The 18,255-nt window shown below is 44.9% G+C and overlaps 1 protein-coding gene across 1 annotated transcript; it reads right to left on the bottom strand.

The window, feature by feature from the left end:
* Positions 1-442: 442 nt before the first annotated feature.
* On the bottom strand, positions 443-18,255 carry fscn1a (fascin actin-bundling protein 1a). The gene is made up of 5 exons (XM_040006208.1): positions 17,189-18,255; positions 6,579-6,735; positions 5,387-5,508; positions 3,163-3,330; positions 443-2,871 (listed from the first exon to the last, which is right to left on the bottom strand). The coding sequence occupies exons 1-5, from the start codon at positions 18,027-18,029 to the stop codon at positions 2,663-2,665; spliced, it is 1,497 nt and encodes a 498-aa protein (XP_039862142.1). The 5' UTR covers positions 18,030-18,255; the 3' UTR covers positions 443-2,662.

Genomic DNA, 18,255 nt, shown 5'->3' with positions numbered 1-18,255 from the left:
CTGTCATCATGCACTCTTTTGTAGTCTTTCAGGCCTTTTGGAGTTTTTGATTTTTATAGGCTTACGTTGCTCCATAAGCTGATTTTCTTTTTGAAAATATAGGAAAATATAAAAAATGTCTGCAATTCCACAGCAGTAATGCAATATTTACATTAAACCCCTCAGACTAAAGTTTAAAGCCTCCATTTGATCATACTTGACTGCTTCTTTTTCACAGAAACTATAACTGACCAAGTATCTAGGTGAGCTGCGTGATCAATGTAATCAGAGCTTTGAGCACTACTACTGCAGCAGATGTGCACTTTTTTTTTTTTTTTAAATTAAAACTACATGCAGTTCAAAAAAAAAAACAAAAAACAGTTCTGGAGAGGAGGTCACTGAGGACACCAGGGTTTTGTCTGAAACTTGCCAGGAAATGAGAAAAAAATACCATTGAGCCACATAGCGTTCCAAATCCCAGTTTTATTGGTCGTTGGATTTTAGGTGAACCAATGGCACGAGAGAGAGAGAGAGAGAAAGAGATTAATCCACAAATATCAAAGAAAAATTATACAAAATAATACAAAAGGAAGTTCCAGTTATACAAAGCAAAGATGTGGACTCTTTTTTTCTAATTTGTCTACTGCCCGAAAACTCAAGAGTAAGGCACAGTCATTACCACATGTTTACCCTTCCACATCCGTTTGTCTAAGCCCATGTCTTGGTTACCTTGGAGAAGCTGGTTTCTCTGAGGACAACTGCTCCTTTTATTCACTCGAGATTCTCAACCATTCATGCCAAAAAATAAAAATAAAAACCTTCAGAAAGTTGGACGTGGGCTAAGCAGTGATTGGTTTTCCATACTGACCTTCAGATCAGAGGAATGCTGGATGATGATGGGTGGAAGAGCCCAATAATTCAGGTGGGGGCGGGGGTGCATGTGCCAAGATCATCTTTGCTGGATCGTTAAAAAAAAAAAAAAAAGAAAAGAAAAAAAAAGCAGCAGATAGAAACTTTCTGCTTCTGTTAGTATGAATGCAGGCTGCTGAAGGGTGGAGAATCGAAGAGGAGGTGGGGGAGGACCCGTGGGTGCAGCGTGCTACATGACTGCATTACAGACCACTTGTAATCAAACGCGAAACCAAACTACTTCTTTCCTCCTTTTAAAACAAGTCTCTACTGAACTTTCACCAACAGTTCAGACATAAGAAAAAAAATCCAACGCAAACAGAAATTGAGACGTCGCTGTAAATGCGGTCACGGCGCTGCTCGGACCGAAAAGAAGCAGCAGATTTAAGGAATGGGTGTAGAGGTGGACAGGCAGTAGGAAAACCGTCCCCGGACGGTGTGCGAGATGCTCGACGGGACGTTGTTAGTAGCACCAGGTTCCAGTTTTTGTCGGTTCCAGTATCAAAGGTTTGGTCTACATGTAAAGGCTGAGGCGTGCGCCAAGTCGAGGGAATCGAAAAAGCAGCTTTCAAAGAGTTTATAAATCATTTTACTCCAGTTTTTATTTTTTAGGACTACCTACTGTACACTTACCCATGATAATGTCTGTGCCTCGGACATGGAAAAAGAAATGAATCCAACTGTGTTTCACAGACTTTTTTCCTCCTCCATTACACATACCACACGTGGCCCATCATTTTTAATGCTTCACTTAGTTTCTTTACACTATTCTTGTGACAATAGCATTAGCAATCAACTTCCTACTTCCCATCGTTTGGTCTAGGAAATCAGATTTCCTGCCAAACCAATGAGGAAACAGCTAGAGGAACTACACGGGAAACTGTTTGGACATTTCCTACACTTGAGATGAAAAACGGGCGAGACTGAACCCTTCGATCACAACATCTTCAACATCTTTATCATCAGCAGATCCACTCCAGTTGTATCACAGTCATCACAGGCGCACGAGGCCCGCTCATGAGAGAGAAAAGGAAATTAAGAAAAAAGAAAACAGCCTGGTGAGAAAACCAGTTTCTACAAGAGCCAACCATCAGAGAAACAGACCTCCTCCTTCCTATCTTACAGCCACCTGACAGGACACAGCGATGAGGTTTGAGTCTGTTTTCAGAGATCAGATCAAGTAGAAAAAGGACTCTACCAGATCAGCTCAGACACCATAAATACTGCCACCGTGTGCCGCTCACACAAACAATAGAGACGAGTGGAAAGACGAGGGGGTTCACTCAGAGAGGAGGGGGCTCTTTAAACGTGGCTCTGCTCTGCTCTGGGGGGAGAAACAGCCCAATCGTAAGGCGAGGACGGAGTGACGGGGGGGTGGGGATGGGTCGAGCAGCAAACCAGATTGGAGCAGAAGAAAAGTGCACAGCCCCGTGGTAACTATGGCAACAGATAAAGGTCGGCACTGCAGAGCAGAGCTGGAAAAAAGAGAGGAAGGATAAAAAGGAAAGGAAAAAGGAGCGTCTCCTTCTTTCCTTCTTCTAACCTTCCTGTTCTCTCTGTGCAGTTCATCAACATATAAAGTTATAAGTACAGGATATACTGAGGAGCAAGAGGGGAGGGAGGAGGGGAGGGGGGGGGGGGGTGAGGACACCATATATGTGTGGACGGGTGGTGTCGTCGAGCCGCCGCCGTGCTCTCGTTTCCCTCCTCCGGCATCACGGCAGCAGGCGACCACATCCCCGTTCGCCGCGGGTTTTCCCCCTCCGCTTCCCCCTCAGTACTCCCACAGCGTGGCGGTCTCAAGGTCGTCGGCGTTGGCCTTCAGCACGCCGGCGTGGTCGCCGCGCAGGTATTTCCCGTCAGCGGCGTGGCAGATGGCCAGCTTGTTGTAGTCGCAGAACTCAAAGAGGAAGTCGACGGGCGTGTCGCTGCTGCTCACCACCGACTGCTCGTTCCCCACCATCCAGTATTTACCTGTAGAGTCTGCAGGAAGAGTGGAGAGGAGGCACAGGGGAGGAGGAAAAGTGAGGATTAAAAATGATAATCATGGGGAAGAAACAAAAGATTGAAATCCTTTTTTGGCACAGACACCTTGTGAGTCCATAGTGAAAATCTAAATCTCTTGGAGAATAAATGATTAAACCCCCCGTGTCTGTGTCTCTCCACATACTGACGTTATAGCATCAGCTTGCTGACTGTTTAAGGTTACTACAAATGAAAGTTTGCATTAATGTGACTTCTCCTCTGCAGGACCCAGTTGTGTCGAAAACAGACCTTGCAGGCTGTATGCTCCATCTCTGAACTCCAGAGTAAAGTAGTCATAGGAGGAGCGGTTGGAGTCCAGCGTCCCGGTCACCTTCCTGCAACCGATGAAGCCGTGCTCCCCGCGCAGCACGATGATCGGGCGGTTGATCAGCTTCATGATGAACTCCTCAGACTCACCTGAAAGAGACAACAGATGTGTCAGAGCAATGTGCGGTCTTCACATCAGCACATTGTGCTTCTTTGTTTTGCTGGAATGCTGCTTATGATTAAAAATGCTGACTCTTTGTTCTCATTAAAAAAATAACGTATGTGATGCAACTCATGTCAGAAATCTGTGTCAGCGAGTGCTGAAGCTGCCAAAGCCTCCTGAAAGAGAAACTGCAGCACAAAGCAAAAACCCGTCAGCTTTGATCCGCCAATGCTGGAGACCAACGCCTGATCTATAAGCGGAGCATCTTGTGATCCGCTTGCTGACTTGTAGTTTCTGTCAGCCTAAATTCTGTGCAAAAGCTTGGCATTTCCTTTTTTAGAACCTCTGTGCCACCGACTAATGTGAGGAAAAAGGTGTTTGCAGAGTGTTGATCTGCCTATTAAATGCTAATGTTACAGGCAGCCAGTTAGCACAAAGACTTTCATCATGTGCTTGTAGCCAAAGTTAATAAACACTTATTAATAAAAACTTATCTGGCCAAGCGTTACATGTATAAAAATTCAGTGTAATGTCAATGTAAGGACATCAATGTAACACAAATCAACCAAACTACTTGACAATATGTGGCATCAGTGTATGAGGAAAATCTGCAGCTGTTAGCTAGCCGGTTAGCTAGCTGGTTAGCACTGACATCAAATCTGTCTACAACTACAAAAGACTGTTAGGAGAAGCTGTTATTTCAACATTGTCTTCTTATATCTGACCATTTTCACAGGGAAGATCTTTTGTTTAAAACTATGAATCATTCAAGGATGAAGAAAAGGCACCCAACACAAGCAATTTTAAATTGCACCTTTAGGCACGTTGTTGCTAGCAGCTTATTTCGTTGCCCTGTACCTGTGCATGTGCAATGACAATAAAGTTGAATTCTATTCTATTCTATTATTGCAAAAAAACAAAAAGAACACATTTGTTTCACCTTTTTTTTTTTCTTCCCCCGCATAGAGCTCTTAGGTGAAAGGCCTGACACACGACCTGAGAGATGCATCCAGAACTTCACCTGACCCATCTACTGTTCACTGATGCCTCACGAGAAATGGTCTCAGTAGAAAGGTGACTGTCAAGAAGTCATTCTTACTGACAAACGGGGAGAAAAGGCTGTAATAGGTATACCAAACTATACAAGAACTGGACTGAAAATCTGTGTCAATGCGCTTTGCAGTGATCCCCAACACACTGTCAATGGGATAAAAGCATATCTGCATATCTCGATAGAAAAAACACAATGTTACACTGTCAGTCATGGATTGGCCTCCCCAGAACCCAAACCTCAACACCACTGAAGCAGTGTGGGATCATCTTAACAAAGAACAGAGCAAAAGCCAGTCAACATCCAAAGAGGAGCTTTGAATGTCCTTCAAGAAGCCTGGAGAACTGTTCTATACCTGCACAAGAGAGTTCAGACTGTGTTGGAGACTAAAGGGGATCATACCAAATATTGACTTTCAGTCTTGTATAAACTCAGTTTTTGCAGTACTAGAAGAGCTTAAAATATTCAGTGTTTGAAGGTAACATTAAAAAAAAAAAAACCTTCATAATGTCAGCATAACCTGTATTTTCTAAAATGCCAATATAATGTGTTGGGCAATGGTTTCACTTTCCATGTTGTGGCTGATAAACAGCACATTCATGGCTGTGAGAGATATAAAGAGGTTTTTTGTTTTTAGTCAGCAGGAAGCTTTTCACTCATTGCACAAGACTGGTAACAAAAGCCAGCCCTTATTTTTAGTGTCACACACACTCTTGCTTGCTCAGGAATTTTCCCATGATGTTTCCAATCAGCACCATTAATTCAATACATCGAGTAAGAACTTGGCAAAAAATGCAAACGAAAAGACTGCAACAGAGTTAAAAAGCATTAAACAGCTTACAAAACAGAACCCCTCCACTCTCAAGTGCACAACTGGAGCCACAATTGAATTACTTCCACTGCACTGAAATTCCCCCCCGTCACTGCAGAGGTGTAAATTGGTTATCCCCCGTGCGTCTGTTTGCACGGCTGTATCAACACGTTGCACTAACCTGCACTGTCGATGGTGGCCGCCAACTGGCCGTTTTTCTTGGCGGCGACGTATTTCCCATTAGCAGCCCGGAACGTCAGCCTTTTCCCACGCCACTCAATGTCAAAGTAGCAATTAGCTGATCTGCAGAGACGGAGAGAAAATTAAAGAGTTAAAGGAGTACCCAAAAAACATTACACAGCAGTCAGATATGCAGTAATGCACTCGCAGGATTGTCAGCTAAAAAAACAAAACAAAAAACAAACACATCTTCACAGACTGAGACACCCAGCAGCTTTATCGCAGTGCAAGGGACTCTTGGGTAATTGGATAGGTAGGATCCGGGTAGAGGGATAAGCTTGAAGTCTTTGGTTAAGTGGAATCAAGTAGCTTACTAAATCCTTTCACTTGGGAGAGGATTTTTTAAGTTGATTTTGATTCTCTGAAGCTCAGAAACATTCTCAAAATGTTTTCAGCAGACCACAGCTGGTTTAAAAAAAAAAAAAAAAAAAAGCACTTTGGTGTTCTAATCTGCGAGAAGCAAACGGAGGGAAATCTCAAGAATGTGATTGAGTAATCTGGTGAAGTTCCTGCAGGCCCCCCTCAGTGTCGAGGATCTGCTCGGTCTTATCTTAAACAGAATGATCTGCTTCTGAGCTCCCTCATAGCGCATGCTTGTGACAGAGCTGATCAGTTTACTGCTGTCCTCTGCATCATTCCTGCACACGTGCAAACATGCTAATGCTAAACATCTGCAGCTCCTCCTGATCACCGCACATCGTTTCCTCAAGAAAGAGGCTTTAGAAGTAAAACTCTCTTAATACTGAAGCATGACATGTAAAATGACCAGACTCCCACTCCTGGATCTGTCTGGGGACTCACAGAGAAGTGACTCAAGAGCATAGGGTCAAAGGTCAGGGGTTAATAGCTAACTCTCTGGTTGGACTGAACTACTGTACATTAAAGAAAATGACTCCACAGGTTAGGGTTGCACACAAATGCACTTCAACTCCCACAGCATGCCACAGCTATGAACATGCCATCAATCCCTCCCACACACCGGTCAAATTACGAGTGAGGACTAAACACCAGAAGCTATGACGGACCAGTTTGAGTTTCACACACACACACACACACACACACACACACACACACACACACACACACACACACACTGAAGCAGGTGTAGCTGTGATGATGTGTGCGATTCTTACTTAGTGGAGGCCGTGCACTGCAGGCCACCGTTAGCCGTCAGGGTCCAGTATTTCCCAGCGGCAGTCCGGAATGCGCACTTCCTGTTTTCGCGGCAGATCTCCATCTGGAATACCTCTTGGTCACTTTCTTCATCCTGATTGGCTGACAGGTCCATACCTGTGCGGGGTTAAAATGTTGGGGAGACCTTGTCAGGCTGATGAATATGAGAGGGATATGAATAACCACAGAAGATTCATCATTAACATTCAACACACACGCACGCACGCACGCACGCACGCACGCACGCACGCACGCACACGTGAGGCAGGTAACCGTATAGTAAGGACTTCTTCTGAAACTTCTATACAAACATTCTCCAAAAGCTTTTTCTTTGCAAGGATTATGAGGACATCAGCCCTGTCCTCATAATTCAATATGTCCAGACAGCGCTGCATGCACCCTTATACCCACCGAGGTATACACAGCCCACACGTTCACATCCGCTGGTCAGGATCAGACGTACCAAATGAACAACATCAGTCTGCTTAGATTAGTGAAGGATTTAACACAGCTGCACACAAACCCACACCCGCCCACTCACATCTGTCCTGGTCTAGACAGACCCCACTACACTTCAAAGGATCAGGCGTCACAGTGGACGGTCACAGCACACAGAGAGTTTGCTAGCCAGCAGTGACAACAGTCTCTGCGGGAATCTGAGAATGCACAGCAGCTCTGAAGCTAAATACTTACATCTACATCCCCAAATAATGATAAAATATTAACATGCTTCCATTTTTAGCATGAAAACATCATTACTCAACTAAAGTATAAGTTGTTGGTTTTGTAGGCATTTAGTATTTCAGAGATATTTTTTCCCCCACTCTGCATGATGTCAGTGAGAACATATCCCTAATATGGTCATCTCAGGCACACAGAAGCTCCACCCACCTGCTGTTCAAACCTCCTGTTCGTGAGGGGCAGCCAATCAGATATCAGAAGAAAACTGCAACAAGGCCCAGTGTAAGATAAAAGGATTATTTTGAACTGTGAATCATGCAAAGCTACTATAGCAGATTCCAAGAATACGAAACGAGAGTGATGGTGTCCCTTAAGGTGTACCAAAAGCAATGGGAACTATCTGAATAATTTGATTGGCTATTTAATCGATGACAGCTAGCCTTGACAAAACTTGTAGGCCAATTTAAAAAAAGAAAAAAGCTTTAGCTCTGTGAACATTTAAAATACATCACAGTTATAATTGTCATTTCCACGTCCTTCTTCCCCTGCTGTATATCTGTAGTCCAAAAAAAAAACTACAAAAATCAGTGAGTCTGTGAGTGCATGTGTGTGTTTGTACAGATCAGCAGACCTCATTAAAATCAAATCAACCTTAGTCAGGCACTCAAGAGCAACAAAGAGGTAAACACATGAGTCAACTATAAGAGAGAAAACCCAGACGCACAAATACAATCTAAGCAGCACAAAGCCCGCTATTGTATATGATGAAATCATACTGTGCACTGACCTATAGCCAGAGGGCTCACAAAAAAGAGAGAGAGAGCCTGTCTGCTATGTAAATGTGTGCAGAGCAAGAGGTGAGAGGGCGAATCAGGAGAAGATGAAGAGAGAAAAAAAAAATGTTTGAAAAAACAAAAAAAACAAAAAACAGCCTCACAAGTGGCACAACACGTGTTTGTGAACACATTAAGAGGGGAACCTTTACCCCAACAGTAACTATTCTGCCAGCAGCACTCTGTAGTAACAGTATTCACACAGAGCCAGCGTTACATGAAGGTGTTCAACAGTTACTGCTCACGGACTGTCTGGCGCTCACTAAAAGTCAACTCGGGATTGAGTTTCTGCAGAAAAATGCAGAGATGCACACATGTGCACACACACAGATGATTAAGGAGGAAAATATAACCATAATGGGAACCACATGGTGGAGAGGAGGGGGTACGGAGGAAACAAGAATGTTCATTTAGAAGGGTTTGAAGAGGACAAGGAGAAAGAAAAATGGCAAAAAAAAAAAAAAAAAAAAAAAAAAGATCCGTGTCCTCCAAGATAGGACACGTCTCTGAACTCTCCTCTAATGCTCGCTGCTTCCTGCTCAGCCAACGCAACTCTAGTAGCAAAGCAGAGCCCATGTATTACCGAGACTGTGGCTATGCGTGGATCAAACCATCTGCTGGTGGTTTTGACCCATGACGAGCTTTTGGCTGGTATTAGAGACGACTTTACAATGCAAATAGCAAATGTGCTAATTTTAAAAACACTACAAAAGACTCTTATGAAAGTCATTCAAAACCTCATTTTAATATGAGGTCTTTACTTTTGAAATTTTGACTTGTAAATGATAAGAGCACAAAGAAAAAAGCCCGTCAAGCGTGAGTTATGTCATCTGGGTTGGGTTAACGTGAGCTGTTCATTCAAAGCAGTAGCATGGGCTCTCTTTTGATACAGTGTCGAGGCGGCTCTATGAAAAACAAGCAGTTTGATATCCAGCTCAGGAAGTTTGGGGTCAAACCAGACAACCAGGGCGAGGCGAACAAATCAGTGTGGTAATTACTGAGCTTTAAAGAGCAGGTGGTAGGTGGACTTGTTACTGTGGACAGAGCCAAGCTAGCTGCTTACATCTGTTCAGTTCAAGCTAACCTGGTGCTAACCTCAGCTTCATACAAATGTGATGAATTACATACGAGACTCACAGCACTCAAAGTCACTGAACAGAAATCTATTCAAAGGCAAAGTTGGTGGTTTTCTCGCGTCGTCCTCCAAAAGAACCAATCAAGAGCCAAACCTGAGCCACTCATCAATGACACATGGAGCACAGGTGTTGGTGGCGGCCATATCTATTCATTAGTATGCACTTCCTCCTATCATTTTTCTTTGCTGGCTGTTTCCATATTATGAACTGGCATGGCTTTTTAAATCAGTGCTCTGGTGAAAAGAGCTAGATATGTTCATATGGTGAAAAATAACTTGCATGAAAATCCTTTAACTGCTTTCAAAGATTGCACACTCACTGGCCACTTGTTCAACTCCTTGTTATTGCAAATCTCTCAACAGTCAGCCACATAGCAGCAACTCAACACACCTAATGAGGTAGATCTGTTCAAGACGACCTGCTGAAGTTCAAAGCGAGGATCAGAATGTGGAAGAAAGGTGATGCAAGTTACTGTTTATACATAGCATGGTTGTTGGTCCAAGTATTTCAGAAACTGCTAGTCTGTTGGGATTTTCCCACAGAACCATCGGTTTATAGAGGATGGTCTGAGAAGAAAAATGATTCTCTGGATAAAATAGCTTGTTTATACCAGACAAGAATGGACAAGCCGTTTTGTGCTGAGGAGAAGGTAATTCCAACAACCACTCGTTATAACCAAGCCACGCAGAAGAGCATTTCTGAATGTAAAACATCAAACCTTTGAGCAGTTCAGCTACAGCAGCAGAAGACCACAGTAGAAGAAAACCCATCGAACTGATGCTAAAACTCACACAAGATCATTAAGATTGGACAACAGGAGACTTGGAAAATGCTGCCTGGTCTGAGGTGTCTCAGTTTCTGCTGCAACATTCACGTTAGAGACAGAATTTGGCATAAATAACATGAAAGTGTGGATCCATGCTGCCTTGTACCAGCAGTTCATGCTGCTGCTGGCGGGGTAATGTTTTGGGAGATTTTTTCTTTCTGCTTATGAGGCGACCGGTGAAATTAGATTACAGCTTCAAAACGTATAACTGTGTAACCACGCATCTTATCTGACTGTCATCAGTCAAGAGGATAAGCATACTTCCCAAACTGGGGAATTTTTCAAACAAACAGTCTATTCAGTTGCGCTCTGCCCAAGCAAAACAACTACTTCAGTCTAAAATAAAACAACCGCTGACACCAAATCATCACAAGGCTCGAATACGTTCATTTCAGTGACCGATGACTTGGGGTAATGTCAAGCATCACACACTTTTAAACTCAGTCTAAAAATATTGAATAAAAAGGTCAGCAGGGTTCACTTTAGCTTCTGTTTTTCATTCTCAGTTCAATGTTTTTCATTTACTTCATTTTTGTACAAATCTAAGACGTCTGATTTTTATGTGCATGTATAATGTGCATTTTCACACAGACACTGAAAACCGGCACCGGCTAAAGTCTGGCGTGAGTTTGGAACTGTTAGTTTCAGCGGAAAAAACAAACATGAATTTCACTATATGAAAATAAACCCGGAAACTAAGACGCAGGTTTGCATGCTGAGCTGATTTGAGTAAATGCTTCTCTGAATATCTGATTTGAATAAACTTCAGTCAGCCTTGCAGATGGTGTCAGACACTTTCACACATTCTGCTGCCTTGTCTTGAGTTATCACAAGGACATTTAAAAAAACAAACAAACACTGCTATAAAAATACCAGACTGACAGACAAAACAGTCACCCTGAAGGCCGTGCAGCCTCAGCCGTGAGGCCGAGGCTGCTACACAACCAGATCTGTCCACACTGATCAGTCTTGAAGCTCACAGGGTTATGAAGGAGGACAGAGAGGGTCTGCAATCATGTACACACACCAGCAAACCACACATGCCGATTCCTCCCAAACCTCATGCACACACTCTACTTAAACAACCCCTCCATCTTTCTGTCCACTCCACCCATCGCACTCAGCCTAATGGCGGCAGGCACAGATTGTCCTCAGTGAGCCAGCACCAGAGGCCTGCTGTGAACGCTATTGTTCACCAGGCCCTGACTGAGGAGGCGACCAGCTGGGGCACAAACAGGGAGCCAGATCATCAGCTTTTGTTCTGATCCAAACACACAGAGTGTAACCAGCCGGCCCACACTGACTGAAACACTGCTGCTTCAACTCAAAAAACAAAAACAACACACATGCATGCAGAGAAAAGGAGGTCAGGCATGTGAGAGAGTATCGTGCCCGGGGATGCCCCAAATCTTTGGGCAAATTGATTCAAACTGTGTGTTCAGCTCGTCTCTACTGAAGTACAGTTGCTGTGAACTCAAGGACGGCGATGTGGAGACACACCCAGAGCACGGCAGGATGACACGCTGGAGACCAGCTGAACCCTAACCTATAATAAAGTGCAGACATCGAGGAGGAGAGGTTCCCCCCCTCGTGGGTATGCAGCTGACGCGAGGCCGATCCTCTGGCGCGCTCCCAGCACACAAACACGCAGAGGGCGTGCAAACATTAAAACGCCAGCGTGCCCACTCAGTCACAGCCAGCGAGCATTACCAAGGATGCATAAATTAAATGCTTCCCATCTTTTTTATCCTACTGGCCGACCTTGTTGCAGTGAGAGAAAGCAAATAGTTGCCCTTCACCCCGCGGGGATTATCGCACACCAGCCAAGGTCAGAGCTGCGCCTCTCACGTCTCATTTCCTGCTCGCGGGTGGGGATGAAGGAGGCAGATAGGGTGTCAGGGCTGACTCGTGGCCAGACACAACATGGAGCCAGTGTTTCTGCTTCCTGAGTTTACCACACATTGCACGGTTTGTTTCACCCTGACTAATGTGCAGACTTAAAAATTATTTATGAATTAGGAGATGAGGATTCTGTCAAATTAATGCAAAGCAACCACAGATGAACCTGTAATCCGTATAGATGACTTTATAGGGAGAAGCAACCATTTAACAAGAGTGAGCTTTGTGAGGCAATAGAGATGTTTAGGCTGGCTACATTTAAAGCTCAGTTTGTTCGATCCCCAGACTGTGCAAGTGTCTTTAGTCACACCTCATTTTCTGATATTTTGCTTCCAAGGAGCCGGATTTTCTTAAAATGTCATCTTCAGGCTGTTTTTCGTTGCATCAGTTGCAATTGATCATTTTCAGAGGAATGGGGTTGTTTTTTTTGTTACTACTCACTGAATCATTCAAGAGATTTAAAATCCGACTCCCAGCTCTAGAGATAAATCAGCATCGTGTCTGCACATACTGGGCAACTTAGTGTAGAACCGGTTTTAAATAGTAAATTTATTACTAGTAGCCTGTCAAAAAAAAAAGAGACAACCCCCCCCCCAAAAAAAAAAAAAAAAAAAAAAAAACATTAGCTCACATTTTGTTTACTTGAATATCTCAAAAATGCCAAAGATAAAGTTACATCATTAAGAAATAAAGGTGAAAAAAGAATGCAAAGGCCTGACACGGGACCTGAGAGGCATGATTGGCCTCCACACCCCAGACCTCAACCTTGTTGAACATTATTGGGATCATCTTGACAAAGAACAGAAGAAACAGCAGCCGAAACCCAAAGAAGAACTTTGAATGCCCTTAAAGAAGCCCTGAGAACTATTCCTGAAGATTACTTAAAGTATTATATACACAACTATACACATACAGTATATGATATTGCATGTTTCAACAAGCTGCTGCACTTCTTTCTCATTTTCCTAGTAAATTATAAAGAAATAAAGGGAGACTTAAGATGGTACACAGTACTGTAAGCTAACTGTTTCACAATGGGGGTTGGAGGTTTGGTTGAATCTAGTTGTTTTCATAGTCCTTTGGGTTTTATGGAGACAGCAGGAGCTTTGTCACCAAAAACCAAAGACCCCCGAGTCACCTCACATTTGCCCCTCAGGGAATTGTTGCTTACAAAGAGCAGTCAGCACTCTGTGGTCACAAAGCAACCACCGGTCGCCAACAGGATGTGACGGATTCTTATTGTTTTAGCTGACAAACCAGCACTCAGTCTTCACTCACACTTGCCCTACAGTTTAGAGGAAGAACAGGCCACTAAAGGGCCACCGAGCTGCAGGCTAACTGACTGATAATTGCGTCCGAGTCCATATGCGGGTCGTTAAACAGCCTCTCTGAGAATTCGTGACCAGAGACGAGAAGAGTGGATGAGCCGAAAACAAGCGGCAGCACTGAGTCAGTTTAAAAAGCAATTACAAATGCTGCGAGTTCAGATTAGTGAACAGCAGAAACTGTGGCACCGTTTGGGTTTTGTTTAAAGTCACACAATGACGGACATCAGACTTAACGTGAACCAATATGAAATATTGGATTTATTAAAACACTGCTGGGCTGTAACAATAAAATAAATCACAGAAGGGAGTAAAGAGTCAGCTCCTCTCTTGTAAAAACATTTGCAACATTTGAGTTATTTGCAACATTTTAGATTAACGGAGGTCTCATGATGAAGTGCAAACAAAAGCACTGATAACGTTTCTAATCCCATTCAGCTCAGAGTCTTTGGTAGGTGTGTTTGGATGAGCTGACTTAATACTATCAGCTGAAGCTGCATTCATAATATATTAACCATCTGCACCGTTGAGGTGTGCAGATGCAGATTCCCATGACGTAACCACAACAAATCAAACGTGCTAAACCTGAAACGAGCAGCTGAATCTTTTTCCTCCAGCGAGCTCCACTGTAACACTGTGTCTGTTCAAACTAACCTGCAGTAGCCAAAACTGAAAACACACACAATGCAGACCATAATTTTATCTTAAAGTAGGGTTGCATGAGAAAGATAAAAAATAAAAATAAAAAAAAAAGGAGAATTTCATGACTCAATAATCATGGCCGACTAATGAAAGGATGTCTAAACTGGATTTACCGCTTTTGAGCGTGAGAACTTGACAAACAGCAATTAAGTGCGAGTCACCAAATCAACAGTTTTGACTGGACAAAAGCAGCTTTCAGAGTGACCCGACTGAGCTGGCCCGAGCCACCCCCCCAAAAAAAACCTAATGAAAGCCAGCCGATTTTAACCATCATCACGGCTTGGGTCTGTCAGCCGAATAGCCGCTTTAGAATGGAGTGGAGGGGACTATAAGCAGCTGTTGATTTGAAAAAACATCTGGAGGCAGTTTAATTCCACTTGGCATTTAATCTGCATCACAATGATCCCGTTGTTGGCGGGCTGAATGTGGTTTTCCCCCTCTCAAGATTCGGATCTCCTGCTCGTTATAAGTTGTAGCAGTCAGAAGGGATGACATGGGTTGAGTCACCCATGAGCAAGGCATCATGGGTACATGTCTGATATGATTTCCAATATTTCAGCATAAAGCATCTAAAGACACGAGAAGCAGTCTGATGGCAGTGCTCCTTTCCCTGCACCGTTAATTTAAAGCAACACACTTAAAAGTGACTCACACCACCTGTGACATCACTCGCTGGTTTGTAGACGAGTTCTGGTCGCAGGCAAGAGACATTCTGAACCCAACACCTCTGTTTGACCTTTTTCTCACTGAGAAACATAGAGTACATTTTTGTTTGTCTACAAGGTAACCATTAATGCAGATCTACCACGCTGCATCCAAGAATCGTAAAGAGATGGATATGACAAACTGCAGTTTCCTCGATTACAAGCCACTTAGTATCAAAATTTGCTTAAACACATGCATGTAAGCAGGATACTGCACCTTCCATAATAAACTGTGGTGGAGCAGCCAGCCATTCAGATCACAGTGTGATTGTTTTTGTGGTGGATTATTAAAGAGCAGTTCGTGCTCTCATTGCAGGGGCCCATCCTTTTAATACCGCAACCTCCACCTTCAAAATGGACCACCATTTTGTGGGTTGGGACTGAGCTTGAAGGTGGACAAAAAGAAAAAAATAAAGTAGCAACTCCTACTTTGTGAGTCGAGGATGAATGTCTCTGTGACAAGTACACAAAGCAGGGAGACAGAGCAAACATGCCCGGGTGTGACAAAGATGAGAGAGGAAAATGAAAGGATAGACAGATCACACTTCATGAAAATAGAAGCTGTAGTTAAAAAAACAAAACAAAAAAGCCACTAAACCACCAGTCTTCTCAGCAGACGCCAGATATTCAGAGCGATTCAGAGAGCATCAGTTATAAGTCGTTCATTACTTTCAGAGCCTCGCGGCCTCATGCAAATACTCAGAGATTACTGCGCTGGCTCAGTGATATTTAGAGAATGATTCACACACTCTCGCTCTGATCTCAAATTTCTGCTGAGTTCATCATACTTTTTTTTTGTTTTGGATTAATGATGGGAAAAGAGATATTCAGGCACACATCAAGGCTGACAACTGTTCAGCATGCGGCATGCCATCGATGACGACTGGAGACACACAGCAGCCAAGCCTGAAGGCTTGGTATGAGTGGGGGAGGGGAGGGGGTGGCAAGGCAGGAGGAGGGGAAATATAGAAGAGGTGTTAAAAACAAAGGTTAGAACAATAAAGGAGACAGAGACTGGGAAAAAAGTAAGGAGGGGTGAGGAAAAAAGGAAGGAAGGAAGGAAGAAGGTGGAGGGAGAAGCTTGTGTCCTTGCCCAGTCATGCAGCCGAAAATCAGACATGCATGAAGACCATGAGCTCTCACTCAAACAGTAATGGAGGGAAGGGGGAGTAGATTGAAGAAAAACAAAAACTATTCCGCCTTATCGACGCTAATAATCACATCAGCAGTGGATGCTGCTGTGCATTTCTCTTAATGAGACACAAAGGCTCCAGTTTCAGCTTTTCCATCCACATTCACTGGACAGCTGAGACTGTGGAGCTTTTTCTGCTGCACAGATGGTGAGGACTCTAGTGTTGCATTTTTAAATGCTCCTGGTCATATCAGTCAGAACCTCACCCGACCTAAATTAAGCAAGCTGTTTTGGTATAAAGACAAAAGTAGCAGTTGCCTACCAAGTTTTCAGTCATCTTCTCCCCTTTCTCTAACTGTGGAGCCATTCTGCTTCGGTGGCACGGTCAGCCTTCCAGTTTAAGACTGTTTTACATTTGAATGAAGGCACGTGTGCACACGGTGCTCTGTGTGTAAGAGGCTGAGAACTCTGTGTACATGGTGGTGGTTTGTAAAGTTTACTGACCATAGACAATACAACAGTGCTTTTAATCCGCTCCAGCCTGAGGGGGTTGGGAATAGCGAGGGGTGGGAGGGGAGGGGTGGTGGTGGTGGTGGGGGGGGGGGGTTCCACTGTATTAAAACCCTCAGCTAATGATGGCATGGTGCTGCGTTTTGTAGAGGTGGGCTGATCGATCCAAATATCGATAGTATCGATACCAATGCTGGTATTGGTATCAGATGGATACAAGTGTGATAGAATCAATGGAAATCATTTACCCCAAACATGCACTATGAAAAATGCAAAAACAAACAAAAACCTAGTTTCAGAGTACATGAAAAGCTGAAAGGTGGGTTTTGTTGCATCAGCGCCAATTATAGTGGATTCAAATCAGTGATTCAGTGGTCATTGAAATGTGCTCAGAATTTGCAAATTAGAGATTCCTCTCATAAATCATGACACACTGCTCTCCCCTACATAAGCTGCCATTATAGGTTAAAAGTATTGGTACTGGTATCAACAACACTGGCCCTGTATTTGCTTGGTATGGCACACAAGGAGTACTTTTTATGCAAGGAGGGTGATTTGGCCCAAAAGACATTGTTTAAACATGTGTAAGTGCGCACAGGCCTCTGGTGTGGGACTAGAAGTCTAGGCCATGCTCTGTGTCCATCATTCAGTGTGTGTGTGTGTGTGTGTGTGTGTGTGTGTGTGTGTGTGTGTGCGCGCGCTGCAGGAGGGAGATGCAGTCTCAAAATTCCATCACGTTAACCCTTCCTCTACCAGACACTCTTCTCTCTCACACACACACACACACACACACGATCTGGACCGGACCACCACCACACCCACCTTGCCGGGTGGAGACGTTCCTCTCGTTGGCTGCGGTGAGCACGACCTGCGGGTGGCTCTGCTCCAGCACGAACATCTCGTCCTTGCCCACGCGCGCGCTCTTGCCGGACTTCATGGTACCGGAGGGCCCGGAGGGCGCGAGGTACCTGCCGCTGCAGTCCCTGAAGGCCACCTTACCGGAGCGGAACTCCAGCGTGTAGCCGGTGCTCTTGTCCGTCGTGGCGACCAGCGCGCCGTCGTTCCTCAGGAAGCGGTTGTCGGACGTCTGGAGGTGGTACCGCTGATCTCGGAACACGAGCGTGATCATGGAGTCCACTCCCCACGGGACATCCCGGTCGATGGCGATCTCGTCCACCTTGTCGCTCAGGTGCGCGTACCGCTTGCGCGTCACGCTGAAGATGTTCACCTGCGGGTGCATGGCGATGTGCACGCTCCATTTCTCCGCCACCGAGGCGGTCTGGGCGAAGCAGATGATCCGGTCCTCGGTGCCGCCCAGGTAGCGGCCGTGCTGCTCGGACTGCAGGGACCAGCGGCCGTCGTCGTGAGCGGTGATGACAAACCGGCATTCCGGACCCGGGGTCTCGCTGTCTCCGGTGACGTTCCCGTCCTTGTCGGCGGCGATGTACCGGCCCAGGTGTGACTTGAGGAAGAACACGTTCCCGCTGGAGTCATCGCCGCTCTGCTCCAGGGTCCAGATCTGCTTCTTCTTCATGGACGTGGCGGACGCGTTGATTTTGAAGCCGAAGGTCTCCGCCGTCAGGTATTTGTTCCCGCAGTTGATGAGACCGAACTGGATCTGCAGCATGTCGCTGGTTCCGTTCGTCGCTCCGTTAGTTGTCATTGTCGCTTCTGTGCGCTCGAGCCTCGGACCGGTTCTGTCCTGAGAGGGATGAGAGAAGAACGAGGAGGAGGAGAGGGGAGGAGGAGCGGTTCTGCAAGTGAGCTCGCGGCTGAAAGGGTGGGATGCTGTGCAGCCTCGCGTGCTTCTCTTTGTTTGGGGGAGTCTGTGAGCGCGCGCCGCCGGTCCTCGGTGCTCTGCCTGTCTCAGCAGCGCGAGACCGCCGCCA

Source organism: Simochromis diagramma, unplaced genomic scaffold (assembly GCF_900408965.1).
Source record: "Simochromis diagramma unplaced genomic scaffold, fSimDia1.1 OVJJ01000510.1, whole genome shotgun sequence".
Taxonomy (NCBI): domain Eukaryota; kingdom Metazoa; phylum Chordata; class Actinopteri; order Cichliformes; family Cichlidae; genus Simochromis; species Simochromis diagramma.
Note: the sequence above shows the minus strand (reverse complement) of the source record. Positions and strands in the feature narration are given on the sequence as shown.

Bases quoted from the DNA above. Each gene is read 5' to 3' on its own strand.
- fscn1a (XM_040006208.1), bottom strand. From the start codon at position 18,029: ATGACAACTAACGGAGCGACGAACGGAACCAGCGACATGCTGCAGATC. The intron at 5,509-6,578 runs GTAAGAATCGCA...CCGTCTCTGCAG, and splicing joins CAGTGCACGGCCTCCACTAA to ATCAGCTAATTGCTACTTTG. The intron at 2,872-3,162 runs GTCTGTTTTCGA...CTCTTCCTGCAG, and splicing joins TGGAGCATACAGCCTGCAAG to ACTCTACAGGTAAATACTGG.